Genomic DNA, 18424 nt, shown 5'->3' with positions numbered 1-18424 from the left:
AGGTCACAGTGCTATTTCCTCAGATCTAAGGACCTGGAAACATCTTGAAAACACTTTATTCAGCCCTACAAACAGACTTAGAAGTAGAAATTAAGGATTTCATTCACTCAACTCTTTCATTTATTCACTCTATCTACTTACTAAATAAATATGGAAAGTGCCATTTTGCTCAGGTAGGGCCCTCATGAGTCCCCCTGTGGCTCAAATTTGTCTGAGCCAGGCAGACTGAGAGAGACTGTATTGCTTAAGTAAATGGAAGTCAAACAGGTTAATATTCAAAATGTGTCTAGCAAGGATGGGCTACATATGCTGCAGAGACAAGCCCCCAAATCTCACTCAAGGTTCCAGGTAGACCCATCCAAGTGATCTCCAAGGGCAGTTGTTTGTCATGCATTTGCTCAGGTTTCCAGAATGCTGGATTATACAATAACTTTGTATCCACCAATCAATGCTTTTGTTATCACCATGACAGCAGAAAATAGGGCATTTCAGAAATGCAATGGCCCTTACCTGCTCCCACCCAGAAGTGACACAGGTGGCAGGTCTGCCTTCATAAGGTCTGTCTTATTGAAATATTGACAAAAAAACAGTAATATATACCACAAGATACCTGCTATTAGCCATATAGAGGACTAATTGTCACAATGAGCTTGAACAATAATGTGTGTCTTGGTTTCTGAGTAGCTTGGTGATTGCACAAGGAGATAGGCTCTATTCTCCTGGTTAAAAGATTTTATAATCATCTGCTCATTCTGAATCTACTTGTTGATCACCTCTATTGTGTGCAGGAACATAATTCTACAGTTTATCTCTAGGGACATGTATCGCTGTAGCATCTATGAGGGCACAACCAGCCGTTTCCATCTGTATCTGGTGCCCGGATAAATACTTAACTTATAAATTAATATTTTGCTCCCTGTAATAGATACCTGCTTTCTTGGCTCTAGTATATAAAACAAAGGTAACTTGAAAAGGTCAAGGACACCATTAAACTTGAATTAAGGACATCCGGAAGGTAAGAGTGATTGAGAATACCCGGAACTTAAGCAACTTAGTTGTCGGTGTTTTATATCAAGGGAATTCAGAGCAAAGACAGACTCCTAAAAGAGCAAACATCAGAGGGCTTCCCACTGTCTGTTCATTTTGGGATGTGGGCTAGTTTAGGAGGTTGAGCACCAGGAGGTACTGTAAGAATATACTGTTAAAATAAACAGGGGCTTCCCTATAAAATTGCTGTGGTCGTCACCCTCCAGACGTGGAAGGAACCCAATCTGCTCTCACGATGTCATCCGGCATTGTGAGAGTCGTAACGTCTGAGACTGTTAGAGTCACACAATACTGGCTTCACTTGGCACCAAGGCCCCCACACTAGAGGCCATAACTACTATTGTTGGGTGGGGCTGATAGTGTTTAAGATCTGTGTTGCCCTGAGCTCATGAATGTTAGTGCAGGAGAGGCGGCCATGCTCAAGAGTGGGGTAAAACCTGAATTTTCTGAACTACTTGCCTCAGTCCCTGCTTTAGTAGGGCTGCGTCTACCGAGGCCACATGACCTTCCTTACTTGTTTCTGTGCTGGAGAGTAAACCAGATCCCATGACGCAGGTAGATCTGAAGCTCCTTCCTCGGGCTTGGGGGCTCAACATTCCCAGTCTTCAACACCCCAGGAGATGTTTGTTCTGCCTACTGAGTCACATAGGCTGCCACTCTTTCCTTCCCTCTTGTCAAGAAATAGGTTTGACTTAAGTACTGGTATGGCTGGTGGTCACTTTTAGAAGGTCTGCCCAGACCACCATGATCTTGCATGGGTCCCAGTGGCCACACTGTCCTATGTGGTCAACCCCCCAGATTTAGTTGATTGGACCAGAGATGGGCGTCTGAGATAGCTAGATTCGTTTCTACAGGAATTTTGAATTGATATCAAGCAAGAGTTTCTGATCTTTGTGTGACACATAATTCCCTCTGCTCAGGCCCTCAAGAAACCGGAAGGAGAAGAAGGTGGTGTGTACAGGAGGAGAAGAGGTGAGGATACACAGAAGTAGAAGCAGGGAGACAGCACTGTGTTGCCTGTGCAACCCATCTTTCTTGAGCCAATTCATAACTTTGTTCTTAGAAAAAAATGCTTCTATTTGGCTTAAACTAGATCCAGTTTTGTTTTGTTTTGTTTTGTTGTAGTGAAAAAGTCCTTTCTAAGCTCCCTGGTTGAGTATGTCCACGTGTGGCCTCTGTACTGAAGACTGTTTGCTCACTATTGCATAACAAGCTTATATTTCAGAAGCTTCCGGAAATTGGGGATTTTTTTTTTCAGTTAATAGGAAAAAGATCATAACAGAGAGCTGGAGCTGTGTGTGGCTTTTTGTTTTCAGACATGCTGTCCTATATAGGAGGTGTAGCTGCAGGAGTGTTGGGAAGAGGGCTGGGGTTTGTGGGTTCTGTTCAGGAGGAGCCAGGAAGGGCAGTCCTCCTGGTCCCTGGGAAAAAAGGAAAGAGTGGTAGGTTTCTTGTTGGGGGGAGGCATATGTGTTGCCCCCTCCTATGAGCCTGTGGTTCATCCAGGTGTCATTCCGATTTCTTAAGCACAGGTGCTATTCAAATCATTTTTGCCACAGTATGTCAATAAAACCAAGTAACATACAGAGCCATTTAGCCTAAAAATGTATAGGCCAAAAGTATAAACTTTGGGGTCAGGTGACCTTTTTCATGACAGAGCTGCTGCACTGATACCACCCATGGTCTTGGGCAAGTCCCCTCCCCTCTCTGGATCTTGGTTTCCATATCTGTAAAATGAGGAGGATTCGACTCGATTATCGCTGAGGCAGAGTGGGGAATAAACATTCCTGGCAAGAGGAGGGTTGGGGATGGATTTGAGCACGGCTGGATACCCTCTGTGCCTGAGATTTCAGATGGAATCAGTATTGTGAAGATGGTGCTCCCTCCCATGAGGCAAGAGACAGTCATATTGATGTGGTTAGAAAGAGACCCTGAGTGTGCGAGGATGAGGTGTCTACTGGCCATAAAGCCACGCAGTCTGGCTGGGGAGGCAGGTGACCTGCCAGGTCATCCCACTCTGCTGTGCAGCATCCAGGGCTCACGCAGCCACTGAGGACTCCCAGCGCTGGGGCTCCAGCTGCAATGGCTAGAGGAGTCTGAGGCTCAGGGAGAGGTCCTGAGCAGGGATATACACGTGGGAGCCACCGGTAGAAGGAATCTGAAGCCGTGGACAGAATGAGCTCACCCCTGTAATGAGGTGAGAAGAGAAGAGGACCGAGAGTGAAGGCTTGAACACATCACCATTAAGTGGTCAAAAAGAGAAGGAGGGACCAGCAAACAGAGCTGAGGAGCAGCCATAGGATAAAAGCCAGCAAGATAGTCCTGGAAGCCAAGAAGAGGATTGATGAAGAGGGAGCTTACTAGCTGGGTCAAATGTGGCTGATAGTTCGAAGATGAGAAGGGCTGAGGAAGAGCCATTGGATTTTGAAACAGGGAGGTCTTGGAGACCTAATTGGATCCTTTGCAACTGGGAAAACAGGCTGGCCCCTTCCTCCTCTGACAGGTCTGCCAGTGCGTGAAGCTAGTTCTGCATTTTATTCTGAGAGGCATTCCATAGGCGCACTAGCTCTGGCCTCAGCCCACGGCTCTGTGGAGAAGCCTTGGGCAGCAGAGGTGTCAGCTTTTTATTGTGAGGTTGGCAGTACACAGGTGTGGGCCCCAACTCACTGGCCAGGCTCCTGGATCACGATTGCCCTGCCCACCCCAGGGGGCTCAGAACTCGCAGACCACAAGGCGGTTTTCACTGCACTTCTTGTCGTTCCACTTGCCGTTGGTGTAGAGCTCCACACATTGCTCTGCCCCATTATCGTTGTTGGGCTCCCCTGGGGCCCAGTTTGAGTAGACCAGGGGCTGCCCCGTGGGGTAGGTGAACTTGCCATTTGTGTTGGTCATGCCTAAGAACACATTCTTGTTCTGAGCTATGGCCAGCTGTTGCACGGCCTCATTCTCGGCTGCAGAGCGTGGGGAGGCTATCTCTCCCCCAGCCTGTCGGCATATCTTCTGTGCCTCTGCAAAAGTTTTTTCAAAGCCTCCTGTCTTGAAGATCTTCTCCCCAACACTTCGGCCATTGGGGAACATCTCCACTAGGAGAAGAGGAGAGTCAGGTTGGGGTTGTGGCATCACCTGGCCAGAACTTAGGGGCTCTGAGACCATTGTCCTCCAACTGGAGCCCCCAGGCCTCCCGTACTGGGTATCATGGCACCAGATAGGACAAAAGCGGGACACTTGGTTCCAGAGTGGCCCCAGCTCCACGACGTGCCCTGTGAGGTGGTACTGAGGTCTCTAGTTACAGATGAGAACACTGGACTCAGAGAAGTTAAGTAGGAGACCCAACGTCACGTAATTATCAAAGTAGACTTAGCAACTAAACCTTGTTTGATCTGACACTGAAGTTTGGACATGCTCTGTCTATTTCACCCTCGTTGCATGCCAGAATCAGTTTTCCAATTACGGGGTAGAATTGCACTGAGTTTGGCCAGGGAAAGGGCACTGTGCAGGCTGGGGCAGTCTCTGAGAGTAGGGACAACACAGCCCAGGGCCCATTCTGCTCTCACTCTGACCCCTTCATAACAGCAGGGTCTGTGCTGTGTGCGGGGTGAGGGAAAGGGGAGGAGAGGGTGGGCCGCCTGAGAGCAAGATGTGCTGATGTCTGCACTGGGTATAGCCCAATGCTGGCCTCTCGGTGGACATGTGGGGAGGGCAACACCAGTCATCCTCCCCAGAGCGCTAGGGGAGAAGATAAAGGTGTGCAGGGGAGTGGTGGGCAGGGGCGGGATCAGTGCTGGACAGAGCCCTGTCTGTCAATCAAGCCAGCTGTTCAGCCCCATCCCAGTAGGGACAGTCCAGGTGGGCCAGGGACAGTCACTTCTCTTTTCAGATTTTCCAATTCCTCATTTCTAAAGTGGGGTACACTTTAATAAAAGCATCACCTGTGTGACATGTCAACTATCTCTTTTTATTTCATCTCATTCCCCATCCTTTTGATTTCAGAGTTCATGCATGGAAATTTTCAGGGCTCCATAGAGGGCTCTAGCCTCTCAGGGCTAGTTAGGAGCCCAGGCTGCACCCTGACTCACTTCTGTTCTCCTCTCGGCTTCAATAAGGGCTCAGAAGGCAGATTCTCCACAGGCCCAGGACGGCACTCAGAGCAGACCTGGACAAGGTCAGTGCAAGAGCCCATGTGCCACTCCTGGGCTTGTGGCCACGCATCTGAGTTGGGACACATGTGCACACATGAACATGTCTGTGTGTCCATCTGAAGGTATAGGGAGTACTTGCAGTCCATCTGGATGTGTGTAAATATTTTGTATGTGCCTGCGTATGTGTGTGTGCTCATGTATGTAGATGGCATGAAGTGAGTGCCTGTGTAAGCACACGTGTGGCAGCTGCATGTGCACAAGTTATCCCGTGTTTGCATCACTGTGCATATGAGTGACTGAATACATATGCAAATATGTTTGTGGATGGAGGAACACACACCAAATTCTTGAAACTCCTCTCATCCTTGGTACTTAGGTACTGCATTGGCTTAAGTACTTAGGAGCCAACTCTATGTCTCACCCAGACAAGCCCCTTTACGCCTTCCTCCTGCAGAAAACTCTTCTATTTTTGGATCAATGAGATTTGCTGAATGATGTGACTCAAAGCTGACATCAGGGAGGGGGAATTAGGGACTGAGGTGGAGATTCCCACAGGCACAGGGCCCTCGGGCACGTGCTCCTGCAGGCCTCTGACTGCTCAGCATTCCAGAGTTAGGGAAGAATCTCTACTTTGAACACCCCGGAAGGGGCAGGGGGTGCCCAGCACTGATTAGAGCCCAGAGGTAGCCTGCCCCCTCCCAGGCCCCGGGCATGTCTCAGGTGAGACTCTCAGCCACACACCGAAATCCGGCCCCCACAAGCCTTGCACCTGAAGGGCAGCAACCCAGCCCAGCTCTCAGAGCAGTGTCTGGAGTCTCAGCTCCTGTGGGCTGGGCACTTGTACACCTGGCCCCACAGATCAGAAATGCATCCAGGGTGGCTGGGTGTCCCCATGTCTGTCACAGGGACCAGCACAGGGTTGGCAGGAGTGAAGGTGTGCTGACCTGCATTGAGCTCGGGGCATTGACCTGGCTCAGGTGACAGGTGGCTGTGATGTCAGGGATGTTCCGGCACCTGACAGCCCTGACCATGCTTCCTCCAGCCCACTGAACTGGCGATAGGGCCGTATCCTGCTACTTGTCCCTTGCATCTACCTCCAGGCCCTGGAGCATGTGGCTCAGTGCTCTGTCCCATCCCTATCCTTAGCCCCACACCAGTTCCAGGTCTAGCCCTAAACATGGTCCCAACTCACACAATCCCAGGCCTTGGCCCAGCCAACTCCATACCAAGGTTCAGACCCAGTCTGGGCTTAGCCTCAGTGTCTGACTCAAGTTCAGGTCCATGAACTCACCTTTCTTGTATTGAGACAAGGTGCTCTGGAGGCCTTGTAGCTGTGTCTGTAAGGCTGCCACCTGCTGCCTCAGAGCAGTGATGTCTGCAGGAGAGAGAGGTCGAGTGAAGGCACAGCCGGGGACAGGCTTAGAGCCTGGGCCTCAAAGGGAAGGGCTGCAGGCACATTGGGAGTGGGTGTAAGGAGCTGGGGCTGACCCCCAGGAAGCCCACGTCTGCTGAAACAACTGGCCCCTGTGCCCAGGGGATGTGCCCTGTGCCCATGTGGTTCTGCTGTGAACAAACTGCCCCCTGAGCAGATCCTTGCACCCTACGGACACTGAAAGATGACATTTTCATTACAAATTCTGAGAATCTGATAACACTTCCTGTGGAGTGGAGAGACAGGAATACACATTTCTCAAGTACTTCCCATCCATTGGGTTGTTCAATGCTCAAAGCTACGTGATGGGTTGTGAAGGGAGATGTGCTTGTCCCCATGATCAAATGGAAAAACTGCTCAAGGGTGCCCTCCACTGAGTAATAGAGTCTAACACCAGAACCTTCCAGCTTGTTAGTCTCTCCTGCTTTCACACACTCCTGTAATTAGTGGGGCTGACACCAAGAGGAGGGCCCGCCCTGAGCTGAAGAGGGCCCTCCCCCTCCTTTCCCTCCCCACCCTGGTAGGGGCTCCCAGAGCTAGGGAAGCCTACCTTACCTGGAAGTCCACTCTCTCCCTTTGCTCCTTTGTCCCCAGGAGCACCTCTGTCCCCCTTTGGTCCTGGGATGCCCCTGGCACCTGGAGGTCCCTGTGGACCTATGGCTCCAGCAGGCCCTGAAAATGGAGAAGAGTTGGGTGAGCTCTGTGTGCATTTTCCAGCATTTTCACCTTCTCAGTATATGGACTGTGCTATTGCTTAGCAATACACCTGCCCCATATGCAGTCTGTTCCCAGAACCCAGCCATGCACTGTCTCTGTGCACTGACCATCCCCATCCCCCAGCAACCAACCTTCCTTGTACAGACTATCCCTGTTCCTCACTTCACACTCTCCCTAGATACAGTGCTCCCCGAGTCCATCGATGTACCCTCCTTGCATATGCTTACCCTACCACCCGTTAATGTCAGCTCTGATCTAATGGGTGGGGTGACGGTGGAGGGGTAGGCGTTAGCCACTCCAGGTGGACACAGGAAAACTGAAGCCCCACCCAGCTTCTTCCATCACTCACCTGCTGTTCCCGCAATTCCAGGGACTCCACGCTCACCAGGGGCACCTCTCTCTCCCTTAAGACCTGTGGGGCCTCTTGCTCCTGCAGGGCCTTCCATGCCTGGGGTACCCACTTCTCCTGAGGAAGGAACAAATTGGAACAAGTGCTGCTGAGAGTGTGAGCAGTGTGTATCATTCCCTCAGTAGTGGAGCTTTTCACCCACAGCTCCAGGGTGAGAGGGAGAACTGGGGAAACTGTTCTCCTTACTGCCTGGGGCTCCTCCATGGAGGCTAACAGAAAAGTACTGTCAATGTGGGAATGTGGGGGGGGAAGGGGCCATAACACGGTGTATCTAATGCTGATGGTCTGGGCATTTCCTGGCACTCTGAGCATGCGTTAGGTCACATCATGGACTGCCACTGTCATTTTTGCCTTCTCTCTCCCAGACCAGCCACATACCAACCACCTACCTTTGGGTCCAGCCTCTCCTCTTGGGCCTGGTTTGCCTTGAGGTCCTTCATTCCCCGGCATTCCTGCGGGACCCTCTCTTCCAGCTGCACCAGGCAAACCTGGAGGTCCGGGAGGTCCTGGGGAAAAGGACCAGCCCAGTCAGTGACACTAACTCTTCTTGGAAGTGGGAGTGCATGAAAAGATGAGAACAATAATAGAAGTCTGAGAGGCAGAATCATCCTAGAGATGAAGCCCAATAGTATTTCCAGCCTTCCCCAAAATGACCCAGTGCCACCTTCAGAACAACCTTCTTCCTTCTTCCTTAGATGAGATATGTGCATGCCTATTGGCATATCTTAGTGGTAGCAGTACCACTTGCAGACATTGCATTCCATGCCCAGCTGCTCACCACGTGGTCCAATGTCTCCCTTTGGTCCGGGTTCTCCAACAGAACCATTGTCCCCTTTGGGCCCAGCTGGGCCACGTGATCCAGGCATCCCCATTCGCCCTGCAGGTCCTGGCAAACCTGTAGCAGCAGAAGAAATGGTCATAAACCTGGCCCGAGGCCCAGGAGGAGCCAGCACCCTGACATTCCTTCAGGGTTCTACAGGGTGTAGACATTCTACCTCCACACTCCTCAATCCAGGGGTGATCCTAGATATGGGTGTCCACATCCCCATTTTACAGATAAGGAAACGGGTTTGCCAGAGTTAGAGGTGGCTTCAAGCCATGACCTGTCTGACTTTCCATGCATTGCATCTTCCCTGCCCCAAGGCCACAGTATTCAGGGCAGGAAATCTGACAGCATTTACCCTGGATCATGAACTCCTTGCTTTCCCCTCCCAGAACCAAAATTTATATCAGAAATGACACCTGGCACTAAGCATCAGGGAAATGCAAATCAAACTCATGAGATTTCACCTCACACCTGTTAGAATGGCGATCATAAAAAAGACAAGAGAGAACAAGCGTCGACAAGGATATGCAGAAAAAGGAACACTGTGTACTATTGGTAAATTGGTACAGCTCTTATGCAGATGAGTACAGAAAACACTCATCTCAAAAAATTAAAAATAGAATTACCGTACAATCCAGCAATTTCTTTTTTGGGTATTTATCCAAAGGAAACGAAAACACTAATTCAAAAAGATATCTTCACCCCCATGTTCATTGCAACATTATTTATCATAGCAAGAGATGGAAACAACCTACGTGTCCATGATGGATGAATGGAAAAAGAAGATGTGATATATATATCAGGGGTGCCAAAAAAATGTATACACAATTTAAGAGATGTTATCTATGCTCAAGCAGTAGTTCGCCATAATCAGAAGTGTCTGGACGCTGATGGTAACCACTCTGAGCACCTCTTGTAATGGCAGAAGTCAAACGTGACTTATATTCGTCTTTTATTATTGGTATATATTGACTATTACAATTAATACAATTTTTTCCTTTCTTAAAATGTATATACACTTTTTTGGCACCGTGTGTGTGTGTGTGTGTGTGTGTGTGTGTGTGTGTGTGTGTTGCAATATTATTCAGTCATTAAAAAGAAGAAAATCCAAGGCTGGCCGGATGGCTCAGTTGGTTAGAGCATGAGCTCTTAACAACAAGGTTTGCTGGTTCAATTACCACATGGGATGGTGGGCTGTGCCGCCTGCAACTAAGATTGAAAACAGCAACTGTACTTGGAGCTGAGCTGCGCCCTCCACAACTAGATTGAAGGACAACTACTTGGAGCTGATGGGCCCTGTAGAAACACACTGTTCCCCAATATTCCCCAATAAAAAAATTTAAAAAAGAAGAAGAAAATCCTACCATTAGCAACAATATGGATAGACCTTGAGGGCATTATGCTAAGTGAAATAAGCCAGACAAAGAAAGACAAATACCATGTGATCTCACTTATATGTGGATTGTAAAAAAAACAAAACAAGAAACTTGAACTCATAGATACAGAGATCAGATTATTGGTGGTTTCAAGAGGTGGGAGCTGAGGGGTAGGCAAAATGGGTGAAGGTGGTCAAAAAATACAAACTTCAAGTTATAAAATAAATAAGTCCTGGGGTAACGTACAGAATGGTGTATTGTGTATTTGAAAGTTGCCAAGAGAATACATCTTAAAAGCTCTCATCAAAAGGAAAAATAAATTGTAGCTATGTTTGGTGATGGATGTTAACTAAACTTATTGTGGTGATTGTTTCACAATATACACAAATATTGAATCATTATGTTGTATACCTGAAATTAATATCATGTTATATGTCAATTATATCTCAATGAAAAAAAGGAAAAGCTTTGTAACATGCTCTTCAAACTATAGGAAACAGCCCAAATTGTTATCTATTGTATCACTAAGTGATAAAAGTATGTTATAAATACTATGTTCAATATAATTCTGTTTCATAAATATGTACATACATTGTAGGGTGTGTGTACATGTAATACACATTGGAAAAATCACAGGAAAGGCATACACAAAAGTGTTAACAGTTGTTTTTCCTAAGTGGCACAATTAAGGCACTTTAAATTGTCTTCTTTTTGTCTATTAGTGACCACATATTATTTTCTATTGGAAAATAACCAAACATTTTTTAAAAAGCGTGTTACCTCAAGAAAGGCTGCCTAAGCCTGAAATTACAGAAGATTTACCCAAAAAAGACTAAAAAGAGCAAATGGCTATCAATATTTAAGAATGAATTTTACACTCAATTCTGTGAGTTTGGTTATTTTTTTTTTTTTTTTTTGAGGTGAAATTCATGTAACATAAAACTAACATTTTTAAAATATACAGTTGAATGGCATTTAGCACCTTCACAACGTATAGAACTACCACCTCTGTTTAGTTCAAAGACATTTCATCACCCCAAAAGCAAACCTCATAGCCATTAAGCAGTCACTCCCTATCCCCTTCCTTCCCCCCAACCCCCAGCTATCACTATTCTGCTGTCTCTGTTACGTATTCTGGATTTTTCATATCAATGGGATCATGCAATATATGACCTTTCGTGTCTGGCTTTTTTAACTTGGAGTGACATTCTCAAGGTGTATCCACTTATGGCATGTCTCAGTACTTCATTCTTTGGCATGGATGAACAATGCACCGCTGTGTGGACAGACCACATTTCGTTTATCCATTCATCAGTTGATGGACATTTGGCTCGTTTCCATCTTTTGGCTGTTGTGAATGAAGCTACTATAAACATTCATGTGCAGAAAGAAAAGGGAAATGACACCTGACAGGTAGTGCCCACTGGCTTTCATTCACTTATTTGTCCATTTGCTCATTATTTCATGTCTCTGTTCACTAAGAAACCAACTATGGAACATAACTTTATGCTTAGCACTGAGCAAGATGAAAAGGTCAGCACCAGGTCCTGTTCTGCAAGGGGTTTGTAGCAGGATGTTAAACATGAGTGAGGAAGACAGTGCATGAGAAGCCCCTCATCCCATCACAGCACCCCAACCCCAGCACACACACATATACTCAGAGCTAAAGGAAGAAATGCGACTTCAAGGGTGAGGAGGATTTAGAGAGACTTGTAGAGGAGAGGTCACATTTCAGACATGGAAACCATGTTTCCAGGGCAAGAGGCGCCAGGCCTGCCTGGGACAAGAATGTGCTGGTGATGGGGGGAGAACTGGTGCCTTTGAGAGGTTCTGTGCTGTGCGTTGTGTCCTGATTTTGGTTAGAATCCTCACTAGGAATGAAATGGAAGCACAGAGGGTTACAGGATGAGCCCCCCATCCATATCCAACAGTGTACTATGCTAGGGGTAGAGCTGCCCTGACCCCAGGCTGAGCCTCACTTGGGCTCCATCCTGGCCAGGATGGAGGCACGTAGAAGGGCCAAAGGGAAAATCCCCTCCCTGGAAGGGAGAGTTCGAGGTTGCCCATCCTTGACACACAACGGTGAAGGCCATGAGAGCACTGGGGTGGGGGAAGGAACACCTTCAACAACAAGCACCTGTGCCTCCCAAAGCACTAATCTGGCATCCTAGTATTCCCCCAAAGATCTCGCCCTGAACCCTAATGCCACCTGAAGGGAAGCTTTACGGACCAGCAGTTTGGCCAATCTTAGTTGTACTAAAATTTCTCCTCTCCTTGCATCTCAAATTCATTCATTCCATAAGTAGTCACTGAGCTTCTACTATGTGTAAGGCACTGTCTTAAATGGGATACAGTAGTGAGAGAAACAGAGAACAAATCAAGTCCCTTCCTCATGGAGCATAAACTCAACGGCATAGAAACAGATAATACAAATTAAAATGTATACCAGTTGGTTTATTAGATCACAATAAGAGTCACCAAGGAAAGAAAGCATAGAGACTGTTGGTGCGGGTGTCTTCTAAGTGGGGGAGGTGATCAGAGAAGGACTCACAGAGCAGGTGGTCTGCGAGTAAAGCTGGGAGGGTGAGAAACAAGCACAGCGACCTCTATGGGAAGAGCAGTGGCAGGACCCTGAGCAGGCAGGGGGCAGAGCGTGGTGAGGGACCAGGGAGAAGCCAGTGTGGGGATGAGGAGAAGGAGGTGAGATCAGAGAAGTAAGCACATGTAGAGGGGCCCTGTGGGCTGCGATAAGGGTGTGGTTTCACTCCTGGGGGTACTGTCTCACTAAATGCTTCTGAGAAGGAATCTTGGAGGTGCTGAGGAGTACAGAAATTGTCTCTGGAAATACAATCCCCCAAAGCAGGGTCCATGTCTTACTGGCCCTCCAGGACACATCTGGGCATCACCACAGTGACCGTGGCACCAGCCTCCACCTCTACTCAAGGGTCTCTCTTCTCAGGCCCATCTGTCCTTTACAGCAGGTCCTTGGGACCATGTGCTTCAGAATCTGCAGGGGAGGTTGTCATAAGTGCAGACTCTCCCACCCGGACCTACTTGGGTCACGATTCTGAAGGTGTTCCAAGCTCTTCAGTAAATTCTCCAACCCAAAACAGTCGAGTGACTAAAGTGCCTTGAATTCAGGAGCCAGTGTGGAACCTGGTCCTCCGGCCCGACAACGGGCTGTTCTCTCTCCAATCACCAACCAGGAGAGAGCTGGGATTCCCTGAGAGCTGGCACCTGGAATACCACCCTTCTTCTGAGTCCACTTCCAGGCAGCCTTCCCAAGCCCCACCCCTTTCTGCTGGGAGCCACTTTCTGTCCGTAAAGGACAGATAGACACTTATTTGCTTGTCCTCGTCCTACAAAGCCTGGCAATGTTCCCTATTCCTTCCAGCTTAAATGTTGTTAGTTTTCTTCCTCCTTCAACCAAAATGCAAATTCCAGAAAGAGAAAGACCACAGTGGATCCCGCGATAGGCCCAGCCCAGTCCCATGGTGGTCTCTTCATCCTTGTTACTGGCTCATTGAATTCTCCTTTCTTGCCAATGAGACCCAGATCCTCCACTGTGGGGCAGTACTACTTGGATAATACCCTTAATAACAGTACCTGTGGAAAGCTCAGAAGAATTCACCTGGCGGGTACAATAGGAAGATGCAACTTCATCCTGAAGTCTCAACAAAGGATAAAGCCTTGGCTCAATTATTTGTCACTGGGCAAATCCTTTTGATCAGGCTTGAGTCTGGGGCCACAGAGCCTCATCCTTTCCTACCCTTCATGCAGTCGAGTTTAATTAGACATTTAAAATATTTAACACCCTGCACAGGAACCATCTAATCAAAATGTACAACTGCTAAGTGCCAGACCATGGTCCTAAAGGGCTCCAAATACCAGTCATTTACCCATATTTGGGATGAAAAAAAAAATCAGAAAATCCTAGGGGAGGAATCAGAGCAGCTGGGTGACAGAGGCAGGCACCTGGGGGCTCAGAGCAGTCAGTCATTTGCCAACTGGTAAAGCAGTGTTTTAAGTAAACTGAATGTCTGGGGGATTCCTCCTTCCCAAGGAAGTAGGTTTCCATCTCCAAGTCTTTCACAGCAGAATATCCAGAGTTAGTGGGTCAGTTACAATTCCAATGCCCACCCCTTCTCACCAGGACAAACCCATGGTCCCAGCTCTACCTGGATCTCCCTTCTCGCCCCGGGGGCCTTCTCTGCCATCCCGTCCATCACGACCAGGCAGGCCATTCTGCGCGGGGCTACACATGACCAGGGTGCAGGCACTGGTCATTATTTTCTGGGACTCGTTCTTCATTTCCACATCCTGTGACCTCAGAGGTCCTATGAGCAGGATCAGCGTGAAGAGGGGGAGGAGAATCATGGCCTAGGCAGTGAACAGAAAGAGAAAAACATGCTCTTGGTTCTGCAACATGGGTTAGGGATTGGTCCAGCTGCTGGAGGTCAGGAGAGGCACTTCCCTACCTCCTCTCCCCTCCTGTGGGGTGAGAGCAGCAGGACTCTGAAGGCAATTTAGGGACAAGGTGGGCATACAGTCTGGCATGGAAGAGCATGAGTTACCTAGGTGGAACTCTGATGGGTTCACAGCATCATCTAACCATTCTCCAATGCACCATTTTGTCCCTTCTAGTGCCTTCCCTTGGACACTGCTATCAGCACAGTGGCTAGGATTTAGAAGTCCTCATCAAGGCCATTTGTCACATCAGAAGGATTCACTGAGTGCCTTTGGGCAGGACCTTTCCACTCTTTGAACTGTGCTCTCCCTGTCTGTATCATTAAAGTGGTTGGCTTAGCTCCAACAAAGCAAACCTATTGCCTCTCACTTGTTGCCCTGGATAGACTAGCATTGGTGGTCTGCAGTGCTGGTCTGAAAAGGAGCCAGAGTCCTGAATGCTGAGTAACATTTGTCCTGAGCTCAAGATGGGTACATGGCTGCATGTTTGCCAGGAGATTTGTCATTCCTGGACTAGATTCTGTCTCCATGGAGAAAGTTCCAGATGGAACCCAGGTGAAATTTCTCAGAGATACTAAATTAGCAGCTGGAGAGAAGCTGGGACACCTAGAGTCCTGCCCAGATCACCTGAGAGGACTTGGAAGAGGGGTCTCATGGAGGAGGGGGCATGTGAGATGGGCTCAGTCAGGGTAAGTGTAGAAAGAACAGATGTCCAATAGGGTACCCACTTACCATCTGAGACAGACTTCGGAATTAAGTGAGACTGGTGAGTGTGGGAACCTGGTCACTCCCAGTGTTGGGCTTCTTTCCTCTCTGAGAGAAACTGTAAAGTTATGAGCATGGAAAGAGCTCACAGGAGTTGCAGAGGCTGGGAACAAAGTCCAAGGGACCTGTGCAAAGGAGAAGGGGGTCACCAGGCAGGCTGAGGTGGTGGCAGGGGAGGGACTTCCTGGACAAAGAAGTGCCTTCTTCTCCAGTTTCTGGTGATTCTGGGCAATGGAGGACCTTATTTTGCACTAGCCTCTTTCCATTTTGAATTTGTGAGGTGTGATCCAACAAGACAGTGAATGTTTAAATTTTTAAAAATTTATTATAGCAAAAGACACATTGTCATTAATCCCCCTCAAAATACTCCCCCTCACTTCAAACACACTTATGCCATCATTCTTGCCACTTTCTGAAGCAGTTCTGGAAGTCCTCTTTCATGAGTATCTTTAGTTGCACTGTCATGGCTGCCTCCATGTCCTGAATTATGTTGGCTTTGGGGAAGAGCCAGAAGTTGCACGGTGCCAGATCTAGCGAATAAGGTGGATGAGGACACACCATAATGCTTTTATTTGACAGAAATTGCTGTACCAGAAGTGAGGTGTGACACGGAGAGATGTCACAATGGAGGATGATTTATGGCACACTTTAAAACACCCCTTCTCTCAACCGTAGCTCACACCCGACTGACTGCACCGAACAAGTTGAAACTTGTCACACGCTGTTACTAAGGTTCAAGGCACCGCTTCCTGTATTGAAGATCCCTGCCTTTCTGTTGGATGGCACTCAGCAGCAGCGTTCACCATATGATCACAACGGAAAGGCTCCATGTCACACATTGCTCCTGGTACAGCAATTTCTGTTAAATAAAAACATCACGGTGTGTCCTCATCTACCTTATTCACCGAATCTGGCACCGTGCAACTTCTGGCTCTTCCCCAAAGTCAAAATGACCATGAAAGGTAAACGTTTTGAATCGATTGAGGACATCAAAGCAGCCACGACAGCGCAACTAAAGACACTCACAAAAGAAGACTTTCCAGAACTGCTTCAGAAAGTGCCAAGAATGATGGATTAAGTGTGTTAGAAGTAAGAGGAGTATTTTGAGGGGGATTAATGGCAATGTGTCTTTTACTGTAATACATTTTTTAAAAATGTAAACATACACCTTACTTTTTGATCACACCTAGTACCACTTCCTCGGACATCGTGGGAGTCTCTAGAAACACCCACGTGAGCTCACAGGCCAGCAGCAGCTGCCTTGCTGCACTTGCTGTGGCAGAATCTCAGTCATGAGCACTGAAGGACCCAGGCCAGAGCAAGTGCATTGTCCCCTGGTCTGCCACTGCCTCAATTCTGGGGCCCGGAGCCCAAAGCTGGGGAACAATAAAAAGCAGTACATACTATGCCCAACAGCTCAAGAAAGCACAGAAGGCACCACAGTCCATTGTAGCCTGAAGAGGCCTTGGAGAGAGCTAACTTACAGGTTTTCGGAACTAAGATTCAGATGACGCATCTTAGCTGGGACTATAGAAGGAGTGGGCAGAGCCAAAGCCCCTCAATTCACATAGTGTTCAGTTTATGCCAAGCTTTCAGACTAAGATTTCATTGATAAAAAAACAAAACAGACTCCTTTGAAGACTGGTTGGAAAAATCAGTGACCTAGTCTAATAAGTATATTTTTTAAGTAAAACTTTGAGGCTAATAGAAAAGCATGTTTATCCATGTCCCACAGGCAGTTGGTACCAGGATGGGCTTAGAACCAGGCCTGTGACTGTCTGGTCTGTTTCTCCTCCACCACACTTCTTTCTGAAGAAATAGCAGATGGAGAGGAACCGAGAGAGAAAAGGAATTGCATTTCCCACTGAGGCTTCCAGACAACGGCATCTGGGGTCTGGGTGGGTATCACATCCTATCACCCACCCTCTCTCAACCCAGAAAGCAAATCTCCCACTGAGCAAAGCAAGCAGAGTGAGGGGCAAAAGAACGCTCCTTATTACCCCGCTATGCCCCCCACCTCCCACCCCCATACCTCCTAGACCACAACAGCTACATAGACCCTTCCTTCCTCAGCACCAGTAAAATATACCACCCATAGTGGGGCAGGGGGTTATGCACTGGACATTGGGAAAACAAAATGAGAGGCAAGGACAGATACACTCACAGCTGCTTCTTCTAAGACTCCAGGATCTCCAGGCGAATTAGCCTTTCCTTGGCAGGCACTGTCTATTTATGCTGCCCTGTAATCTGAGCCACCTGTCCAGGTCTTCTGAAGAACTCTTTAAGAACCCGCAGTTTTCTTCCTTATTGACTCAGTTACTCTCACCCCAGCTGGATTCTGGAAACCTGCCACTGATATTCCTAACACTACACATATTATCGCCTTAGATTCACAGAGCACCCTCAGTCCAGGGTCTTATCTGCACCTCACTGCTGCTCTGTGAATTAAGGGGCATCATCAGTGTCCGCATTTTACAGATATCCAGGATCCCAAGGTACTGAGAAGACCAGCAAGTTGCACAATGACTTGCAATGATTGCAAAAGCAACCTGCAACTACAGATTTCAAGAGCCATACCTGCTATGCCCGCTTTTCTTCCTCCTTCACCCCAACATTACCACCCAGATCCTGGGAAAGAGCTGGAAGCTTCTTGGCATTTCTGGGCAGGGCTGGGGCTGGTGGAGGGGCTGCAGAGGCAGCAGCCTGTGGGGGACGTAGCTGGGGAGCTACCACCTGGCAGAGGTCACTCTTTTGCTTCCTGCTCCAGATCTTGGAGAGCTCTCCACTTGCCTTTTGTGGGATGGACTTCCCTTAACTTCCTTGGCCTCATCTCTCCACCTCCTTAACTACTCTAATGACCACTTTGCACCCCTGAGCTGCTGATACACTTTTGCAGGCATCCCCAAGGCAACTCTTAACTTCCAGTGACAGTGGGGCAGCTGCCTGCCCTACCATCCTTGCTGTCATGTCTGCTTGCTTCTAGATCCCTGTGACTTCATCTCTTGCAATAACCCTTTGGTCAGGTCCACATAACAGCAGCCCCATGCCTCCAGTCCTTTCCTTTGCCCGTCCCTTTGGTGGTGCTTCCTTGCTCCTGGCTTTTGATGCTTCTTGTGGCATCTTGTGTATACTGTAGAATCTGTAATGCCAGATTTCCTCAACTAGTAGGAAAAGGTCTTCTGTTTCCCGTATTGCAATTTTTGAAGCAGGATCCCTAATGATAAGGCTATTTCATTATTGACATAG

General features: G+C 48.0%; 1 protein-coding gene across 2 annotated transcripts; it reads right to left on the bottom strand.

Annotated features, from left to right (window-relative positions):
- Positions 1-3614: 3614 nt before the first annotated feature.
- On the bottom strand, positions 3615-17936 carry SFTPD (surfactant protein D). 2 transcript variants are annotated; one of them, XM_019749480.2, is made up of 9 exons: positions 17756-17936; positions 15146-15303; positions 14125-14326; positions 8523-8639; positions 8134-8250; positions 7685-7801; positions 7174-7290; positions 6478-6561; positions 3615-4130 (listed from the first exon to the last, which is right to left on the bottom strand). In XM_019749480.2, the coding sequence occupies exons 2-9, from the start codon at positions 15146-15148 to the stop codon at positions 3760-3762; spliced, it is 1128 nt and encodes a 375-aa protein (XP_019605039.2). In that variant the 5' UTR covers positions 15149-15303; positions 17756-17936; the 3' UTR covers positions 3615-3759. The 2 variants fall into 2 exon arrangements, with proteins under 2 accessions (XP_019605039.2, XP_019605038.2); XM_019749479.2 differs by lacking the exon at positions 17756-17936 and adding an exon at positions 17343-17478.
- Between the last annotated feature and the right edge of the window lie 488 nt (positions 17937-18424).

This window comes from Rhinolophus sinicus, linkage group LG07 (genome assembly GCF_036562045.2).
Source record: "Rhinolophus sinicus isolate RSC01 linkage group LG07, ASM3656204v1, whole genome shotgun sequence".
Classification (NCBI taxonomy): domain Eukaryota; kingdom Metazoa; phylum Chordata; class Mammalia; order Chiroptera; family Rhinolophidae; genus Rhinolophus; species Rhinolophus sinicus.
Note: the sequence above shows the minus strand (reverse complement) of the source record. Positions and strands in the feature narration are given on the sequence as shown.

Excerpts from the sequence above, each read along its gene's own strand:
- SFTPD (XM_019749480.2), bottom strand. Across the intron at positions 6,562-7,173 it reads GGGAGAGAGTGGACTTCCAG|ACATCACTGCTCTGAGGCAG; the intron begins GTAAGGTAGGCT and ends TCTCTCCTGCAG. Across the intron at positions 4,131-6,477 it reads CTTGTCTCAATACAAGAAAG|TGGAGATGTTCCCCAATGGC; the intron begins GTGAGTTCATGG and ends CTCTTCTCCTAG.